Source organism: Nannospalax galili, unplaced genomic scaffold, assembly GCF_000622305.1.
Source record: "Nannospalax galili isolate Female #2095 unplaced genomic scaffold, S.galili_v1.0 scaffold1714, whole genome shotgun sequence".
NCBI classification, from domain to species: domain Eukaryota; kingdom Metazoa; phylum Chordata; class Mammalia; order Rodentia; family Spalacidae; genus Nannospalax; species Nannospalax galili.
This window is the reverse complement of record NW_008334552.1, coordinates 415,436-434,600: the sequence shown is the minus strand read 5'-3', so window position 1 is coordinate 434,600 and position 19,165 is coordinate 415,436. Positions and strand designations below refer to the sequence as shown.

Below are 19,165 nucleotides of genomic sequence, written 5' to 3'. Positions count from 1 at the left end.
TGATAGGTAGAGAATGGGTGGGAGCGAGTGGTGCGGATGGAGAGCACGAGCGGATGGATGAAGGCACTGAGGCACAGATGGAATTCTCAGTGGGACACAGATTTATTTCGCATGGGGCACCTTTCCCTCGGGAAGGGAAAGATGTCCACGAAGGGAAAGATGGAAGGGAAGGGAAGAGGGAAGAGAAGGGAAGGGAGAAGGGAAGGGAGAAGGGGGAAGGGGGAAGGGGGAAGGGAAGGAAGTCAGGGAAAGATGTCCAGGAAAGATGTCCACGTGTTGTGAGCTGGGACTTTACATATGGGGGCTTTAGGGTGTGGAATCAGGGAGGGGGAAGCAGGTAGGATTAGGGTGTGGAAGTGTCTTCTTTTTCCTCTTAAGATAAGAGGAACTCTGTTTATCTTATCTTTGGAGGTCAGAGGAAAGGCAGGCTGCTTCTCAGCAGTTTGTAGGTCCCTGTTGGGGAGGGGGTGGAGCTGCTATTTGGAACCCTAACAATAATCTGTTTGCAATGACCTTGTTTGCTAAAGCACCTGAAATAAGTTATGTTGTTAAAGAATGTCTTAACTAGCCAGCATGGTAGCACATGCCTTTAATCCCAGCACTTGGGAAACAGAGGCAGGTAGATCTCTGTGAGATTAAGGCCAGTCTGGTCTACATGGTGAGTTCCAGGTCAGCTGATGCTACAAGGAGACCCTGTCTTCATATTTTATTTATTATTTTTATTTTGTAAGTTAACCTGCATGTAGGTAAGTGCATCATGTTGGGCAATGCCCGAGGAGGACAGAGATGCTGTTGGATCCCCCGGAACTGGAGTTATGGACAGTTGTTAGCTGCCACGTGGGTGCTGGCATTCAAACCTGATAGGTAAAATGTTGGAGAGAGCGAGCGGTGCGGATGGAGGAGGCACCGAGGCACAGATGGAATTCTCAGCGGGATACAGATTTATTTTGCACGGGGCACATTTCCCTCGGGGAAGGGAAAAATGGAAGGGAAGGGAAGGGAAGGGAAGGGAAGGGTGTTTGCCCATGGGTTGTGAGCTGGGACTTTATATATGGGGGCTTTAGGGTGTGGAAGGGGGGAATGTTTGGGGGAGAAATCAGGGAGGGGAAAGCAGGAAAAGCCTGGTTCTGTTCAGTCTGCCAGGTGGGATTAGGGTCTGGAAGTGTTTACTTTTTCTCTCTTAAGAGAAAAGCTTGTTGTGATAAACAGCTTCTAAAATCTCTGGTTAACAGGTAGAATCTGCTTATCTTATCTTTGGAGATCAGAGGAGAGGCAGGCTGCTTCTCAGCAGAGTTTGTTTTCCTTGACTCCAAAGGTCAAGGTGAGGTCCCTGTTGGGGAGGGGGGAAACTGCTGCTGTTTGGAACCCTAATAAAACCCAGGTCTTCTTCAAGAACAGTCAGTGTTCTTAACCTCTGAGCCATCTCTCCAGCCCCTGGGAGACCCTGTCTTAAAAAAAGAAAGAAATTAATGTCTTAGCCCCCTGCCCATAATATCTGCTTCTGCAAATATTATCTGCCCATAATATCTGCTTCTGACCACTTAACTGCAAAAGGAATTTTCCCCTCATTGGTTTTGGGACATGTAAACATCTGTGCTGGTGACCGTGTAGACTGTAATTTGAATCCACCAATGGACTGATGCAGAGAAACCTATAAAAACCAAGGAACTGTGGGTAGGGCCCAGAACTTCAAAGTGCTAGCTCATCTGGGTCCACTGGCATAAGTAAACCTGAGTTCTCCAACTCTCTGAGTATTCAGTGGTTTGCTGACTGTGATGTTCCCACAAGAGAAGCAGCTGGAATGGGTACTTTACCTCAGTGTAACAGTATGGAAAGGATGGTGGTTTGGTTGGATAAGAGTGAGCTCCACGACTTCCTTTGCCCTTTGGAGTGTCATGGGAGCAGAGAGACCCACCACATGTGAGGGGAGATGGCCAACTTTTTAGGGAAATGGAAACTCACTGCCTCTTGCTGGGGGCAAAAAGTCATAAAAAAACTTCAAATGAAGGATATTTATGTTCCCCCTTCTCCCATCCTAGGGCCTGTGGCCTCACCTTGAAGGAAGGAAGGAAGGTTATTTTGGGGATGCAATTGTACCCTCTTCACTTCTACACTGGTGTCAGACTGGCAAAATCATGTTGGAAGAGAAAAAATAGCAGATTGCTTCTGTGTGATATATATTTTGTTATTACTGTTGGAGAGATGAAGGTTACCTAAGTATAGTTATTTAGGTATATGTACATCTGGGACTTTGTGGAGTCTTTCAAGTGACCCAGAAAAAAGGGAACTTGGTAAGAGAGCAAACCGGGATACATGGCAGTGTACCATCGCAAAACTATGGCCAAAGCCAGAGGTCAGAATGCCAAGTGTTTTGACCTTTGATCTCCTAGGGCTCACTCCTAAGACAGCTCTGAGGCATGCTAGGGACACTCCAGGCAACTAAGAGGAGATGAGGAATCAGGTAGGAAGTTGGAGCTATAGGAACCAGGTGAGCAGAGGCATTGCCCTCCAGTAAGGTGACCAGAGGCCAGCCATGATGTGTTTGTTAGCTGGTGTGGCAGACTGTTCCAGCATGGATTCTCCACTTGGCAGGTCAGATTAGGGAGCTCAAAGCACAGCTTGTGGTATACAGTCTAGCATGAAGGAAGCTGGCTCCGTCATTAGCAAATTCTCTCCCTAAACAGCAACTGGTACTTCCCTTGTTGTGCCCAGTTCACGAGACCCCAAAGACCACCAAGGAGCCGACCGATGCAAACACACAAGGGTTTTTTATTGTTGCAAGCTTAAGCTTGGGTCCACTCTTGTCACCAACCCAGCAGATCTCAGATGTGAGACCCCCTTGCTTTGGGAGGGTTTTTATAGGTTTATTTCAGCAAGTTCAGCAAGTAGGGGAGTAGGGGGTCTTCAGCCTGGCAAGCATCTGATTGGTTGCAGCCCAGTGCCAAACCATAAACTGCTGGCTTTAGGAAATCTGAAAAGACATCTGGACTTTTAGTACCTTCCTGTCCCTGGTTAATTGACCATTGGCGGGGGAGTTGTTCTCTACCTGTTCCAAGTATATTTTTTTTTTGTGGTTTTTCCTGGAATAGGGCTCAGGGCTGGGTCAGTCCCATGGAGGTTTTATCCAAGATCGAGTCACTCAGGTCTCTCACCCTGGCCTTCTGCCATTTTGTAGAAAGCAAAATGAGAAATCAGATATAGCCAATAAGAGCAATGTAACCATGTCTGAGAGTTATTTTCTCTTTCTTTTTGGTTTTTTGAAATAGGATCTCCCTGTAGTCCCAGCTGGTCTGGAACCTACTATATAGACCAGGTTGGCCTCAATCTCATAGAGATCTGCCTGCTTCTGCCTCCTGAGTGCTGGGATTAAAGGCAAGCACCACCATGGCTTATCTTTTTCTTTTTAACATTTATTTATTGATTGAATGTGTATATGTTTGCACATGCACACTTGTTCCATGGCATGCATGTGAAGGTCAGAGGACAACCTGCAGAAGTTGGTTGTCTCCTTCCGCCAGATGGGTATTTGACTAACAGTTTGAAGAAGTTTTCTTATCCCTGTACTGTTCTTCACATCAAGATGGTAGTAAGAATTTTATTACAGACAACATGGGGATTACAGATGAGATTTCTTTTGCTTATTTTTTCCCTCCTTCCCTCCCTCCTTCCTCTCTCTCTTCCTTTCTTGTCAGAGTCTCACTGTGTAGCCCCAAGCTTCCTCTGCCTCCCTACCACTGTGATTATAGGTGTGTACCACCATGCCCAGTCACATGAGATTTCTCAAAAAGACTTGTAACATACTTAAAAGAGAACAAATATCTGCAAAAATGCAAAACTGAGCTTGTGCGTGTGTTGGGGGGTGGGGTTGGTGGGAGAAGAGAAATTCCTAAAGTGCACGCCTTTAATCCCAGCACTTGGGAGGCAGAGGCAGGAGGATCTTTGTGAGTTCGAAGCCAGCCTGGTCTACATAGTGAGTTCCAGGACAGCTGGGACTACAAGGAGACCCTGTCTCAAAAAAAAAGAAAAAAGAAAAAAGAAAACAGAAGTTAGCTGTGCTGTTGAAGTGGGGTGGAAGTAGCTTCTATCATAAGCAAGAGTGGGGCCCACTGTGCAGAGAACAGGAACGGGGGACTCTTCCTGAAGTGGGGCTGTTCAGAGGACCACACCCCTGGCAAAGATGTTAACTAGAACAGATTTACCCTTGAGCATTGGGAGACACTTAGGAAGCCATCTCCTTATGCCGGGGGCTCTAGGTGTGTGCTTGGCAGGGAAATCTCTGAGCTTCCAGATTGCTGAATGTGGGGGAGGGCTGGGAAAGTGTTGCATCTGGGATTGCATAAACGCCCCACGCCCCACATGCCTGGTTGCCTCTCCTCCTGCTGGCTGCTCATCTGCCTCTTGTATGTTGTTATATACAAATGATCTGGTGGTTTTGATAATCCATTAAATATTTCAAAAAAAAAAAAAAGACACAAAGTCAAGTCTTTTCTTGGTCCTCATTCTTCCCTGGGCAATGCTAACCAAGGCATTAACATCACAATTACAGTTCTTGGGCTGGGGAGTTGGCTTTGTGAGTAGAGTGCTTGCCCTGCAAGCCTGAGTTAGAATCCCCAGAACCAATACAAAGCTGGGCATGGTAGCAGTCCTCTGTAATTCCAGTGAGTGAGATGGGGAGTACAGGGAGGAGAATCCTTAGAAAATGGAAGGCTTGCTAGCCTGGCGTACACAGCAGAGGGAAACAAAGAGAGGCCCTGCTTCAAACAAGGTGGAAGGCAAGGATTGAGGGTTGAAACTGGTTCTGACCTCCACATACATGCCATGGCATTCATGTTCTCTCTCTCTCTCTCTCTCTCTCTCTCTCTCTCTCTCTCTCTCTCCACATACACACACACACAAAATTTACAGTTCTTAAGATGTCAAGAACTGGAATTTGACCACTGTAATGGGCTAATTACATAATAATCACTCAGTAAAAGATGTTTTCAGCCGGGCGGGCGTGGTGGCGCATGCCTTTAATCCCAACACTCAGGAGGCAGAGGCAGGCGGATCTCTGTGAGTTCAAGGCCAGCCTGGTCTACATAGTGAGTTCCAGGATAGCTGGGGCTACAGGGATACCCTGTCTCAAAAAGACAAAAAAAAAAAAAAAGAAAGATGTTTTCAGTGAATTTCATAATAATTACGTAATGATGTAAGAAAACATGCTTTAAAAAGAAGGTAAATGATAGGTAGAGAATGTTGGAGAGAGCGAGCGGGTGGTGGAGAGCACGAGCGGATGGATGAGGCACCGAGGCACAGATGGAATTCTCAGTGGGATACAGATTTATTTTGCACAGGACACGTTTCCCTCAGGGAAGGGAAAGATGTCAGGGAAAGATGTCCGCTCATGGATTGTGAGCTGGGACTTTATATATGTGAGCTTTAGGTGTGGAAGGGGGGGAATGTTTGGGGGAGAAATCAGGGAGGGGGAAGCAGAAAAAGCCTGGCTGCGTTCAGTCTGCCAGGTGGGATTAGGGTCTGGAAGTGTTTACTTTTTCTCTCTTAAAATAAGAGAAAAGCTTGTTGTGATAAACAGCTTCTAAAATCTCTGGTTAACAGGTAGAATCTGCTTATCTTATCTTTGGAGATCAGAGGAGAGGCAGGCTGCTTCTCAGCAGAGTTTGTTTCCCTTGACTCCAAAGGTCAAGGTGAGGTCCCTGTTGGGGAGGGGGGAAACTGCTGCTATTTGGAACCCTAACAGTAAATAGTTAAAAATGAAATATATGGCAGCACGAGGCCACATTATAGCAATGTCTGAGCAAAAACAGCTTGACTCCAAGTCTCCATTAAAAGCAAGAGTAGAACCCTATCTGTCCTGACCACTTCATCCTGCAGATTTCTCTTGGAACTAAACTCTCAGACAAAGGCTTTACTCTCTCTGTTGAATCAGTACATCCAGCAGGGTGTGGGGAAGAAGTGAGGAGCCTGTATTGTCAAAGGATTTTTCCTATCTGACCCGACACAGAACAGTACACACAACCACAAATGTTATCAGTCTAATCCTACCTGTTGTTTGCAACATAAATGGGATATTTGTTACTTCCAATGAATTTTCATTGGCTCAGCAGTTAAGAGCACTGGCTGCGCTGGGCTTGGTGGCTCACACCTGGGCAGAGCCTGTGAAATGGGGGCAAGGCTCCTCCCACGATTGCATAATGTTAGGTGAAGCCATGGTAGCTGACTTGGAGGGGGGCAGGCTGGAGGTCCTCAGAAGTGCTCTGGACTGTCCTAGGAGCAAGTAGATATCCATTTCTGTAGAGACTGGGAGCAGTTCCGATTGACAGCTAGCAAGTCAATTGGGACCTCAGTCCTACAAACTTAATCAACTGATGTGCATCCCGTATGGCCTTGTAAGAGTTGCACAGAAAGCTCAGCTAACCTGTGCACACACTCCTGGCACATGTAAATGATAAGTTAATGAATGCTGCCTCTCCCAAGGCACATCCGTGGTACTGTTGAGGGGTGACAGAAACGTCAGTTTGCATTGTAGAGATCCTGCTTAGAGACAGTTTGTTTCCCTTTTCATTCAGGGTCTCACTACATAGACCAGGCTGACCTTGAACTCACAGAGATCTGCCTGCCTTTGCCTCCCAAGTACTGGGACTAAAGGCATGTGCCATTTCACCCAGCATGTTTTAGGGATAACCTTGAGATTGCTCTGAGAAATGCTTATAGTCCCCTACTGGATCTTGTGTACAAAATGTACATTTAAAATTAGAATAGAAAGTCAATAAAGTTAGAATAGAATGTCTGGATCCTTCTCAGAGCCTGAGCACCTCTCAAAGCTGGGGCTCTGGGTTGACGGTTGGAGCTCTGAAGACCAGGCCTTTAGTATACAGGTCTTGCCTGTGCCAAAGGCCTCCAGAAAAGTGGGTTGATGGATCTTGGGGAATTTGTTCTGAAGACAGATGGTAAGTTTTGCCCTGATTTTCCGGGCAACAAAAATGGGCAAGAATACAACCAGACTAGACTTCCAAACCTCAGGACCTAGGCACCAATGAGCACTATGGTTTGAGTAGCTCTCTCTCTGCAGTAGGTTAAGTGGGGGAGGCAGAGAAGTGTGCAAAATCAGTTACATCTTTTTTCTTTTCTCCTTACAGAATCAGAGCTACAAGGGCCATGGATTGTCAAAAGGAAAAGAGCGGTGAATGGTCAACTCAGTCCATATACACATGACTAGCCCTCTGCCTCTGTCACTCCCTCCTTCTCTCTCTCTCTCTCTCTCTCTCTCTCTCTCAGTCTCTCTATGTAGCTTAACCTAACCTTGAACTCAAAATCCTCCTGCCTCAGCCTCCCAAGTGTTGAGATTGCAGGTCCACTCCACTTCTCTATGCCTGACCTTCTCTCTGTTCTTTGATAATCATGACTGTACCACTAGTAACCATAGTGAAGAGTTATTGAGCACTTACTATGAGCCAAGCCCCAGGCTGCTCACTTTCCTCATACTGGGTCATCAAATCCTTACCACCGTCCTTAATCTTAACCTTAATCTTGTATCTGTGTCCATTGTACAGCTGGAGAAACACTCAGAGAAGCCAAGTGCCTTGCTCAGAATCCTGTAGTCAGTTAGGGGTGGGGCTGGTTGGCCTGGGGCCCACTGTCTGACTCTGCTCTCTGGCCTCCCTCACCAGCCCTGTAACAACCCAATGGTTGCAGTGCATGCACTGACTCTGCTTCTCTGGGTATTCTGCATCCATAAATCCCCGGCACAACACTCAGGGCCCACTTGACTTTTCTCAGCACAATCCAAGAAGAACAACAGTGCTCTTGGTGGATGATTGTTTGGGAGGTAGAGGGGTTTACACTGCACACACCATAGCTAATATTTCTTTTTTTAAATTTTATTTATTTTATGTGTATCGAATGTATTGCCTGCATGTGTGTAAGTGAACCCATGTCATGCAATGCCTGTGTTGGTCAGAAGAGGATGTCGGATTCCCCTGGAACTGGAGTTACAGTTATCCTGGATCCTGTAGTTATGTCTGGATGTATACTCACTTACAAGGATTTGGTGCTAGGATCCACATATGTGAGAGAACATACATGTTTTTCTGAGTGTGTGTTACTTCACTTATTATAACAGTTTCTAGATCCATCCATTTACCTGCAAATTTCATGATTTCATCTTTCTTTACTGCTGAGTAGAACGCCATTATAAAAATGAACCACATTTTCATTATCCACTCATCAGTTGAGGGACACTTAGGTTGCTTCCATCTCTTAGCTATTGTGAAAAGAGCAGCAACAAACATGGATGTACAAGTGTCTCTGCAATAGGATGAGTTGTCATACAGGGTGAGTTGTGGTAGGCTCTTCAAGGACCATGCCATCTTGGCCGTCACACTGGGGTGCACAGAGGTGTTAGCCTGTCTTTACCATGCCTGCAGTGTCTGTAGAAGTAACCACTTCCTTCAACCTATGGGTGACAGTGTCTTCTCTTTGTCAGTCTTGCCAACAAATAGATTTGTCAGTTTTAAAAAAAATTATTATATATTTTTTTTATGTGTATGAGTGTATTACTGCATGTGTGTAAGTATACCTGTGTTGTGCAATGCCTGTGGAGGTCAGAAGAAGGCATCGGATCCCCTGGAACTGGAGTTATGGATGGTTGTTAGCTACCATGTAGGTGCTGGGAATTGAACGCAGGTCCTCTGTAAGAGCAGTCAGTGCTTTTACTGCTGAGCCATCTCTCTAGTCAGATTTGTCAGTTTTATTGATCTTTCAATAACTAGCTTTTCATTGTATTGATTTTGTCTATTGTTTTTCTGTTGTCAGAGGTATTGATTGTTAACTGTCCCCTTTTAACATCAACCCCAGAGTGGGAGGCCCATCTCATGACTGTATATAGGGAAGTTCAGGCTTCTCTCCAACAGTGACCTCCTATGATGGGGCAGTGGGCTCTCTTTACCCCCTAGGGGAGGCGGTAAAAGGTCTTAGCCTTGTGTTCCATCTTCTTAGCACCACTCTGTTGGGGTACCTTGATGCAGCTTCATGGAAATTGTAGATTCTCACTCGGCCTTTGGTGGCACCTATGGAGGTAGATAGCAGGTATTTTCTTGGGGTTTCACTAGAGCAGAGTCATTGCTGTATCTTCCATTGTGGAACAGTGTTCTGTCTTGGCTGTTGGCTGGAGAGAGCAGGCTGCTTTTGAAGGTTGTTTTGATTCCATACCAATTACAATTTCTGCATGTCCACTGGATGACTTTTTCCTCTCCACAGTCAGGATATGGAGAGGCAAAAAGAAGCCCAGGGAATTCCTCCTCCTCCTCCTTCTTTTGAGACAGGGTCTCCCTATAGCTCCAGCTGCCCTGGAACTTCCTATGTAGACCAGGCTGGCCTCTTATCTCATTGAGATCCACCTGCCTCTGCCTCCTGAGTGCTGGGCCATTCAATCTTCTAAGTTTGTTTTATACATAATGTTCTGGGTTTTTATCCGCATTAGTAGGAGGACTTGGGAAAAGTACATCTGTTCCATCTCCCAAGCTGAATGCCAGGGAAGGAGATCTGGAAACATTCACAATGTGATGTAAGAATTAGTCATAGCAATGTAAAGGACCCAGACCATGCCTATCACATAGTAGGCACTGGAGAAATCCTTGCCTTTTAAAACTGTTTTTTAAATTGATTTTTTTGCAAACTTCATAACAATACATTTGGATCATATTTAGATCCCCTCCCCTACCTGCAGCTTATTTTTTTAAGATTTATTTATTTTTATTTTATGTATATGAGTGTCATGGTTGCCTTCTGTTGTTAACTTTACACACCTGGGAAGAGGGACCCTCACTTGGAGAATTTCTTCTATTGGATTGGCCTGTGGCCATGTCTGTGAGGCATTTTCTTGATTGTTGAGTGATGAGGGAGGGCCCAGCCCACTGTGAGTGGTGCCACCCCTGAGTAGGTGGTCCTAGGTTATATAAGAAAGCCGATTGAGCACAGGCCAGAGGAGCAAGCCAGTAAACAGTGTTCCTCCATGGTCTCTGCTTCGGTTTTTACCTTCAGGTTCCTGCCCTGGGTTCCTGCCCTGACTCTTCTCAAAGATGAATTGCCACTTAGAAGTGTAAGATGCAATAAACCTTTTCCTCCTCAAGTTGTTTTTGATCAGTGTTTTATCACAGCAACAGAAAGCAGACCTAATACTGTGAGTTTTCACCTGAGAGAGAGAGAGAACAAGAGAGAGAGAGTGTGTATGTGCCTTGTGCCCACGGAAGCTGGAAGAAGATGTCAGGTGGCCTGGAACTTGAGTTATGGACAGTTGTGAACTGCCATGTGGGTGCTGGGAACTGAACTCAGGTCCTCTGCAAGAGCAGCCAGTGCTCTTAATCACTGAGCCATCTTTTCAGTGCCTCCTTGTTTTGTGCTTTAGTTACAAGGTCACAAAATGTAACCCAGGATGGTCTCAACTTACCTTGTAGAGAGGAGTAACCTTGAACTGATCCCCTTGCCTCTACCTCCTAAGTCCTTGGATTACAGGCGTGTACATCATACATGGCTTGTTTGGTTTACTGTTTGGTTGTTTTTTGAGACAAGGTCTCAAGATCTCACTCTGTAGCCCAGGCTGTCCTGGAACTCATTCCGAAGTCCAGGCTTATCAATGGCACTCTTCCTAACCCAGCCTCCTGAATGCTTGGATTACAGGTATGGGCCACCATACATGGCTTGGTTTTTGTTGTTTTTACTCACTCTGTAGTCCAGGCTGTCCTGGAACTCACTCTGCAGTCTAGACTGGTCTTACACTAAGAGCAATCCTCCTGTTTCAGCTTCCTGAATGCCTGCATTACAGGCATGTGCCACTGTGCTCAGCTTGCTACTTTTCAATAACTCAAAGGCTCTAAGATTCCCAGTTTGGCTCTTCTACGTGTCAGCACGCTGTGGTACTCAGTCACTTCTGCTCCTGGCATTTCCAGGGGTGGAGCCTGGCTTTTCTTCCTCCTTTTTCCCTGTCCTTGGGCTGTCCTAGGATAGTCACTGGTCCTGAGCATGTGTTGTGCTGCCTTGTCTTGCAGAGAGCAGAGAACATTAATCCGATTCAAGACCAAACCCGTGAATACTCTCATGGACGTCCTACGCCACAGACCAGGATGGGTGGAAGTAAAAGAGTAAGATGCCCCTCTCCCTCCCCGCTGCTGCTTCCCCTCCCCCTCCCCTCCCCCTCCCCCTCTCTTCCTCTTCTTCCCTCCCCTCTTCCCTTTGTCTCCCAGGTCCTTGTCTTCTTTGGTTTTCTCCCAGTTCCTCTTGGGTAGTCACTGGGACCTGCCCTAAAGCAGATGTGGTGTCCCTCTAGCACCCATGATGTGTTACATGCATTGCAGATGCCATCTCTATTGCATCTAAGTCATACAGCCTGGGTAAGAGGTGATATCTTCCGAAGTACTGACCAATTGCTTAAGGTTACATGGCACATGCGATGGTTACCGTTGATTGTCAGCTTGCCAGAGCCTAGACTCATCTAGGAGACAAACCTCTAGGTATGCCCAAGAGGGAGTTTGTAGATTGGGTTAATCAGTGTAGGAAGACCCACCCTAACAGTGGGCAGCACTGTCCTATGGGCTAGGGTCCCAGACTGAATTTAAAAAGTAGAAAGTAGAAGGAGAACAAAGCACCAGCACTCATCTCTTTCTGCTTCTTGACTGTGGAGGCCTGTGACCAGCCACCACCTGCTCCTACCTCAATGATGGGCTGTGTCCCTTCCAACGGTAAGTCAGAATAAACCCTTCCCTCCTTAAGTGCTTCTTGTCAGGTATTTCAGCATATTGTTACTTTCCTTGTTACTATAACACAGTATCTGACAGAAAGTAACTTAAAGGAGGAAGGATTTCTTTTGGCCTGTAGTTAGAGGGGATCCAGTCTTCCTGGTAGAGGAGGGTGAGGCCGCTTGTTCAGGGCAGATCAGGAGGCAGTGGGAGATGCATGCTGCCATGCAGTTGGCTTTCTCTATATTCCTTTTTATTGAGTTGAGGGTCCCAGCCCATGGTGGTGCCACCACCCACATTTAGGGTGCATCTTCTTCCCTTAGTTAATCCTCTCTGGAAATATCCTCGCAGATACACCCAAATATGTGCTTCATTAATGCCACAGGCATTTATGAATACAATCAGACTGACAGTCAGGGTTATCTATCCCACTAGAGCCTTGCATATGCTGGGCAAGTGCTCTGAGCTCTACTTCTAGCTGTTGTTGAGTTCTTCCTATACCCACATCAGATATATGACTTGAAAAGATTTTATGCCATTTTTCAGACCTTCCACTTTCTGGATAGTGCCTTTAAAATATTTTTATTGACTTGAGAATTTCATACAATGTATTTTGATTATACAATTAATTTTGATCATATTCAGACCCTCCCCATCCCCACCTTACTACCCTCCTAACTTTACATCCTCTATTATTATTTGTGTTTTTAAAAATGTTTTGAAGGCTAATTGAGTCTAATCTGTATTTCCCAAGTGCTCCTGGATATGTGTCTATTCCCTGGAGTCTGAGCAACCTACCAGGTATCACCCCAGTACAGAAAACAGACTCTCCCTCTTCCAGCATCTGTCAGTTACCAATGGATCCTCAGCTAAGGCTGGAGCTTCCTGCCCACCTCCCCCATCCATACTGGGCTTCTGTCTGGCTTGGGTTTGCTCAGATCTTGTGCATGCTTTCATTAGCACATGAGCTCATATGTACAACTACTGTGTGGTATCCAGACAGCACATTTTCCTTGAATTCATCTTTTACCTCTGGCTCTTACAATCTTTCCACCCCCTCTTCCACAATGATCCCTGAGCTTTGGGAGGAGAGGGTGTGATATAGGTGTCCCATTTAGGGCTGAGCACTCCACACTCTTATTCTCCAAATGGTAACTATTTGAAGGTCTATGTGTTAATCACCATCTGCTGCTAGAAACTTCTCTGGTGAGGTTTGAGAGATACATTAATCTATGAGCATAAAAGTAAGTCATGAGTTAGGAGTCAGTTTAATACTATGTCTATTTAGCTGAATGATAGTAGTAGTTTCTCCCCTATGGCCTGTGACCTGTCTAGCCACAGGAGGGCTGGGGGTATAGCTCAGTGGTAGAGCACTTGCCTAGCATATGCAGGGCCCTGGGTTTAATTGCCAGCACAGCCAAAAGGGAAAACAACCCTAAGACTCCATCTCGGGAATGGTGTTATTTCAGAACTTGACAGTAAGACCCTTTGCTGAAGACACTACATAAGTCACAGAACAAACAAGGAGAAATCAAGCTAGTGCTGACCTTGAAGCTGCATCTCTGCTTTCATAGTACTAGAAGGTATTATTTCTACCAGAGAAAAGTAATCATCAACCTTACTTAGCTGTGAACCCTGCAAGATACAGTAACAACTGATGTGGCAAACTATGACCACTGGTGTAACAGTGGCATGAATATCATGGAGGAACCAACCACCCTTTAATTGGATAGTGCCTTTTGAGACACAAAATTTCCCATTTGTTTATACTATTTTATTTTATTTTTGAGACAGGATCTCACTAAGTAGCCCTGGCTGCCCTGTCCTCTTCAGTGGAAAATAGTTTTTAAAACTTATTATTTATAATTACTGTGTCTCTGTAGGCAGATGTTTTGTCACTGTATAAATACCCTGGCCCCAACAGACTTTCATGTAATAGTTTTAGCTTTCCTTGGAGATTTTTGCTAGATTTGTGATTATTTGTGATTACCATGATCCCATAGTGGTGCCTGTGAGAGTGTGCTCTATAGAAATCTCAGAGATCAGCTGCTCCAGACAGGCCAGCACCTTCTGCAGGTCAGGATTTGCCTCAGCCACAGCTAAGTGGCTTGTCTGCGAGGTGCTAGGGCATCAGCCAGGAAGAGTCTCTGCCGAGGTCACCAGATGTCAGGAGTCAGCTGCCGTTATTACTGCTCACTGTGTGTCAGCCAAAGAAGGTCCTGTGGCCTTTCCATGAGTCTTCACAGCCTGAGGCCTCTGGTGTGAGAGAGGCCGTGTGTGCATCTGGGGAGTAGAGTAGATCACAGCGTTGTCGATGAGAAGGCATTCTCAATGACATGGTCAAGGACAGGCCTGGTTTGCTCATCATCTAGGTCAGCTGCCTCTTTACGGTTGTTTCAGCGTCAGATCTCTCAAGCTGTTTTCCAAAATGTAGCCCACTTGTCCATGGAGGCAGGGGTAAGGGTTAGTTGCTTTTCCGTTACTGTGGCAAAATATCTTCTAAGATAATAACTTCTCACAGTTCTGGAGTTCTTAGTCCATGGTCAGTTGCCTCTTGTTCTTAGGCCTGTAGCAAGGCAGAACGGCGTGGTGGGAGCTCATGGTAACCAGGAAGCAAAGCCAGGAAGCAGAAGCAGGAGAGGTGCTGAGGACTTATCTAATATCCCTTTCAAGGGCACACCCCTCAATAACCTAATATCCTTCCATCGGGCTTCGCCTCTTAAAGGCTCCACCATCTCCCAATGGTGCCAGAGGTATGTGATCAAACTTTGTGCACCCAGGCCTTCGGGAGACTATCAAGATGTAAATCAGGCAGAAGGGGGAGCACAAAATGGATGCTATGCTGTGGTTGTATTCATACATTGCGGGCAAACGTGACAGCTGAGATGACTGAATAGACCTCTTTGCATCAAATGGATAAATCTGCAGAGCAAAGGTTGATGGAAACAAGCTAGTTGTCAGGAAACAGACGGGAATGCCCCTTCCTGACTACAGAGCTTAGACTTCAGCGCCCACCTGATGGCCCCAGTTCTTTAACCTCTCAGATTCTGCCACAGTTTGCTTGTGTGTGAAATGTGTGTAATAACAACCTAAGGCTTAGGGTTTGCTATGAGGATCAGCCAGTTGATACTGGTAAAATTTTTACAACAGTACCTGGCAGAGGGCAAGCAGTGTTAGCTGTTAGGAAGTTTTAAAACATTCCAGGGGCTGGCAAGATGGCTTAGTGGATAAGGGCACTTGCTGCCAAGCTTGGTGAACTGAGTTTGATCCCTAGGGCCCATGTGGTGGGAGGAGAAAACCGACTCCTACAAGTTATCCTCTGATCTCCACATGTACCCTGTGGCACACATGTACCCACACACGTAAACTTTCTCCTCTTGCACACAAAATAAATAAATGTAAAAAATTATATTTTATTATTTTATTTTATGTGATGAGTGTATTGCCTGCATGTATGTAAGTGCATTTGTGTTGTACAGTGCCCATGGAGGGTGTCAGATTCCCTTGGAACTGGAGTTACAGACAGTTGTTAGCCACCATGTGGGTGCTGGGAATTGAACTCATGTCCTCTGCAAGAGCAGCCAGTGCTCTTAAACACTGAGCTAACTCTCCAGCCCATAAAACTTTTTTAAAGCATTCCAAATAAATTTATTTTTGAGACAGTCTTGCCATGTGTCTTAGTTTCACCATTGCTGTGACAAAACACTCTGACCACTACCAACTTGGGGAGGAAAGGGTTTGTCTTACATCTCCCAGGTCACAGTTCATCAGGGAGCCCAAGGTAGAAACTCAGGGCAGAAACCTGGAGTCAGGAGCTGGAGCGCAGGCCATGGAGGATCACTGCTTACTGGCTTGTTCCTCTGGCCCCTGCTCAGCCTGCTTTCTTATGTGACTCAGGCCCACCTGCCCAGGGGTGGCACCACCCACAGTGGGCTGGGCCCTCCCACGTCACTCAACAATCAAGAAGGTGCCCCATGGACATGGCCACAGGCCAGTCCAATGAAGGAAATTCCCCAATTGAGGCTTCCTCAACCCAGGTGTACTAAGTTGACACTAAAGCTATCCAGCACACCATATATCCCAGGCTAGCGTCTTACTAACAGCAGTCCTCCTGCCTCAGTCTACTAAGTGCTGGAATGGCAGGTGTGCACCACCTGTTTTGGGCAGTGATTGAGACAGGGTCTTGTTATGTATCCCAGGCTGGCCTCAAACTCAATTCTTCTTTCTCAGCTTCTCTGGTGCTAGAGTTCCAATTATGCACCACAACACCCAACTCCTAAATAGTATAAGTAAATACAGAGTAAAACTGAAGACATCCATTGAGATGGCAGCCCCAAACTCAGAATAAGGGCTTCTTTGGGGGCAGGAGGGAAGGAGATAGATAGGGCCTTCAGTGATTGCTATAACTTTTCACTCAGAATAATAGGGATCAATCATGGTGCAATTGAATTTCCTGCCACGTCTTTTCTGAGCTCCTGCTTCCCCACTGTAGCGTTCAGATCCGGTAGTTCACCTGATTCCCTCTCAGTGAAAGCTGAGCTCAGAAATTGTAGTGTGGTGGAGCTCAATATGAGTCTCAGTGGCTCCATGTCCTCAATGAGCAAGGCCTTGGAGCCTTGGGGTGACCAGGTCACTTCTGGGACTGCTCTGAGGGGGCTTCAGGCACTGGAAGGACCTTGTCAGCGAGGACAGCGCCCACCATTCTGTAATGCAGCCTGCAGAGGCAGCAGTGAGTGCCGGGGTTCAGGCAGGGAGCACAGATGGGCATGTCTTGTGCCTTAAGGAATGGTGGGGACTGTGGTCTGGAGGGGGTGTGCCCAATCTGCTGAGGGATGCCAGAAGGTGCTCTGGGCTCAGGGTGGCCACATCTGCTGGTGCTTCAGGGAGGCCAGCCTTTGTGGTAAGTACACACACTGCCACCCACTCAGCATGATCAGACAGACATGCTACTGTGCATCCCTCCTCAAGACCCTCAGCCACCCAGACCCTCAGCAGCACTGAGGTCCTCAGGTCTGACCTTTGTCCCTTCATTCCAGTGAAGGGGAATGGGATTTCTACTGGTGTGATGTCAGATGGCTCCAGAAGAATTTTGACCAGACATACATGAACAAGCACGTGCGGATCAGCCACTTTCGGAACTACTATGAGGTGAGCCTCAGTTTCCCTATCTGTGAAGTTTGGCTGGTTCGATACTAGCAAGTTCTCTGTTAGAGTCTTTCTATTTCTGCTATTCTGTGGGTCTGAGAGGAGAAGCTGAGAGCAAGAGGTGGGCAGGAGGGCCAGCAACATGGCTCATCAGGTAAAGGCACTTGTGACCAAGCCTAAAACCCCGAGTTTGATGCCCAGGAACCATATGGTAAGGAGAGAATTGACTCCCACAAGTTGTTCTCTGACCTCCACATACATTCAGTTGATACTGGCTAGACTGGTGGGTTCTTTCTCTCTGTCAATTAAAAAGAATTAAAACATGGAGAGAGTTCAAAGCAAAGCAAAGCAAAGGCAAAGTTTTAATTTATTGTTAAGTGTTAGACTCTGTATAGAGAGAGGGGCCCCAGAGCTGGGTACCATTGACTCTAAGGGGGCCTGGGGTTTTCTAGAGTTCAGTACTCCCTGATGACTGCCCCAACTCTTCTGTTAGTCTTAAGGAGTCCTTCAGAGGGATTGGGTCCTTGTTTCTGTCCACCAGCATAGAAATAGTGACAGGAGGATCCCCTGCCTGCAGAAGCTTGGAAGAGGCAGTGATAGGGTCCCCTGCCTTGGTGCAGGGACACAGAAACAACTGGTTGATTGGGGTCGGAGTGGCCCCAGCCCTCTCTTCCCTTTGTGCTCCCTACAGGTAAGGAGCAATGACCTGCTTTCTGGGGGAAGTGGAAACTTCTGCTGAAGATGAAAACTCAGAAAGGGGGTCAGTCATCATGCACTCTGCCTCTCCTCTCAGAGGCCCATGGACTCACCATGGCTTGTGTACCTACATAAACGTAATGAAGTATTTTTTAATGGAAGTGAGCAGGGCAGGGGGAGGCTCACTGTCCGCCATTCTCTGGCTGTCCAGCTCACCCAAAAGAACTACATGGTGAAGAACCTGAAGCGCTTCCGGAAGCAGCTGGAGCGCGAGGCGGGAAAGGTGGAGGCGGCCAAGTGCGACTTCTTCCCCAAAACCTTCGATATGCCCCGCGAGTACCACTTGTTTGTAGATGAGTTTCGTAAGAGCCCGGGAGTCACCTGGATCATGAAGCCTGTAAGTGCTGTTGCGGGGAAAGTCAGGGGCAACAGGGATCCTGGCAAGTCCCAAGCATCTGAGGAGGACCCTTCATGGCCCACTGAGGGACCACCTCTGCCTGGGTGGTCAATCTGGATGTACCGTGGGTCTTCCTGAAGGCTGGCTTTGGTTCCCTTGCAGGGTGTGACTGATGGCACACAGTAGGTGCTCAGTAAGTATTTATTGGATGTTTGAGAGATCCCAGGAACACCAGGGCAAGGAATCCAGAACCCCTTCATGCCAAGTGTTTTACTGCTCACCAGCCCTATTTATTAAAAAAAGATTTTATTTTTGTTTTGTGTATGAGTGTTTGCCTGCATGTATGTATGTATATGCACCATATGCATACCCGGTGCCTGCGGAGGCCAGAATAGGGTGTCCAGTTCTCTGGAACTGGAGTTAAAAACGGTTGTGAGCTGCCATGTAGCTGCTAGGAACAGAACCCAGGTTCTCTGTAAGAAGAAGCACAAGTGCCCTTAACCACCGAGTCATCTCCAGCCCCATCCACTAGGCCCATTTTAAAGATTAAAGAGCCCAAGTTCTGTTTATTCAAGCATCCTACAATCCCACATACTTACTGAGCATGTGCCACATGCCAGGCCAGCCTTAGATGCTGGGCTTTATTTTATTTTATTTTTTTTATCTCTCCACAGACTAGCTGTGGTCCCATGTCCTTTAGGGCAGACAGTAAGCTAGCTGATGTATGTGCTTACAGGTGTGCTTTGTGTCATTAAGGGGAATGGTATCCATGGAGGAATGTCAGAGCAATCTCCCCAGCTGGGTAGAGCTCTCAGAAGAAGCAAGACACTGGGTGCTGAGGCCAAACCCCCTGGTTCAAATACCTGTATCACTTATTGTAGCTGTGTGACCTCAGGCAGGTTGTTCAACTTCTCTGTGTCCAAGTTCCACATTTGCAAAGTGGGAATAACTTTGGTACCGCATAGTACATGACTGTCCTAGTTCGTTTCTTCATTGCTGCAACAAAACACTCTGACCATTACCAACTTGGGGAGGAAAGCATTTATTTAGCTTACATATCCTGGGTCACAGTTCATCCAGGAGCCCAAGGTAGGAACTCAGGGCAGGAACCTGGAGGCAGGAGCTGAAACACAGGCCATGGAGGAATGCTGCTTACTGACTTGCTCCTCTGGCCCCTGCTCAGCCTGCTTTTTTATAT

General features: G+C 46.7%; 1 protein-coding gene across 1 annotated transcript in view; it reads left to right on the top strand.

The window, feature by feature from the left end:
* Ttll9 (tubulin tyrosine ligase like 9) overlaps positions 1 to 19,165 on the top strand; it is a 53,688-nt gene that overhangs the window by 6,036 nt on the left and 28,487 nt on the right. Inside the window, 4 exon segments of the mRNA XM_029561757.1 lie at positions 7,137 to 7,180; positions 11,043 to 11,135; positions 16,766 to 16,877; positions 17,782 to 17,967. Coding sequence (XP_029417617.1) covers positions 7,137 to 7,180; positions 11,043 to 11,135; positions 16,766 to 16,877; positions 17,782 to 17,967 — 435 coding nt within the window.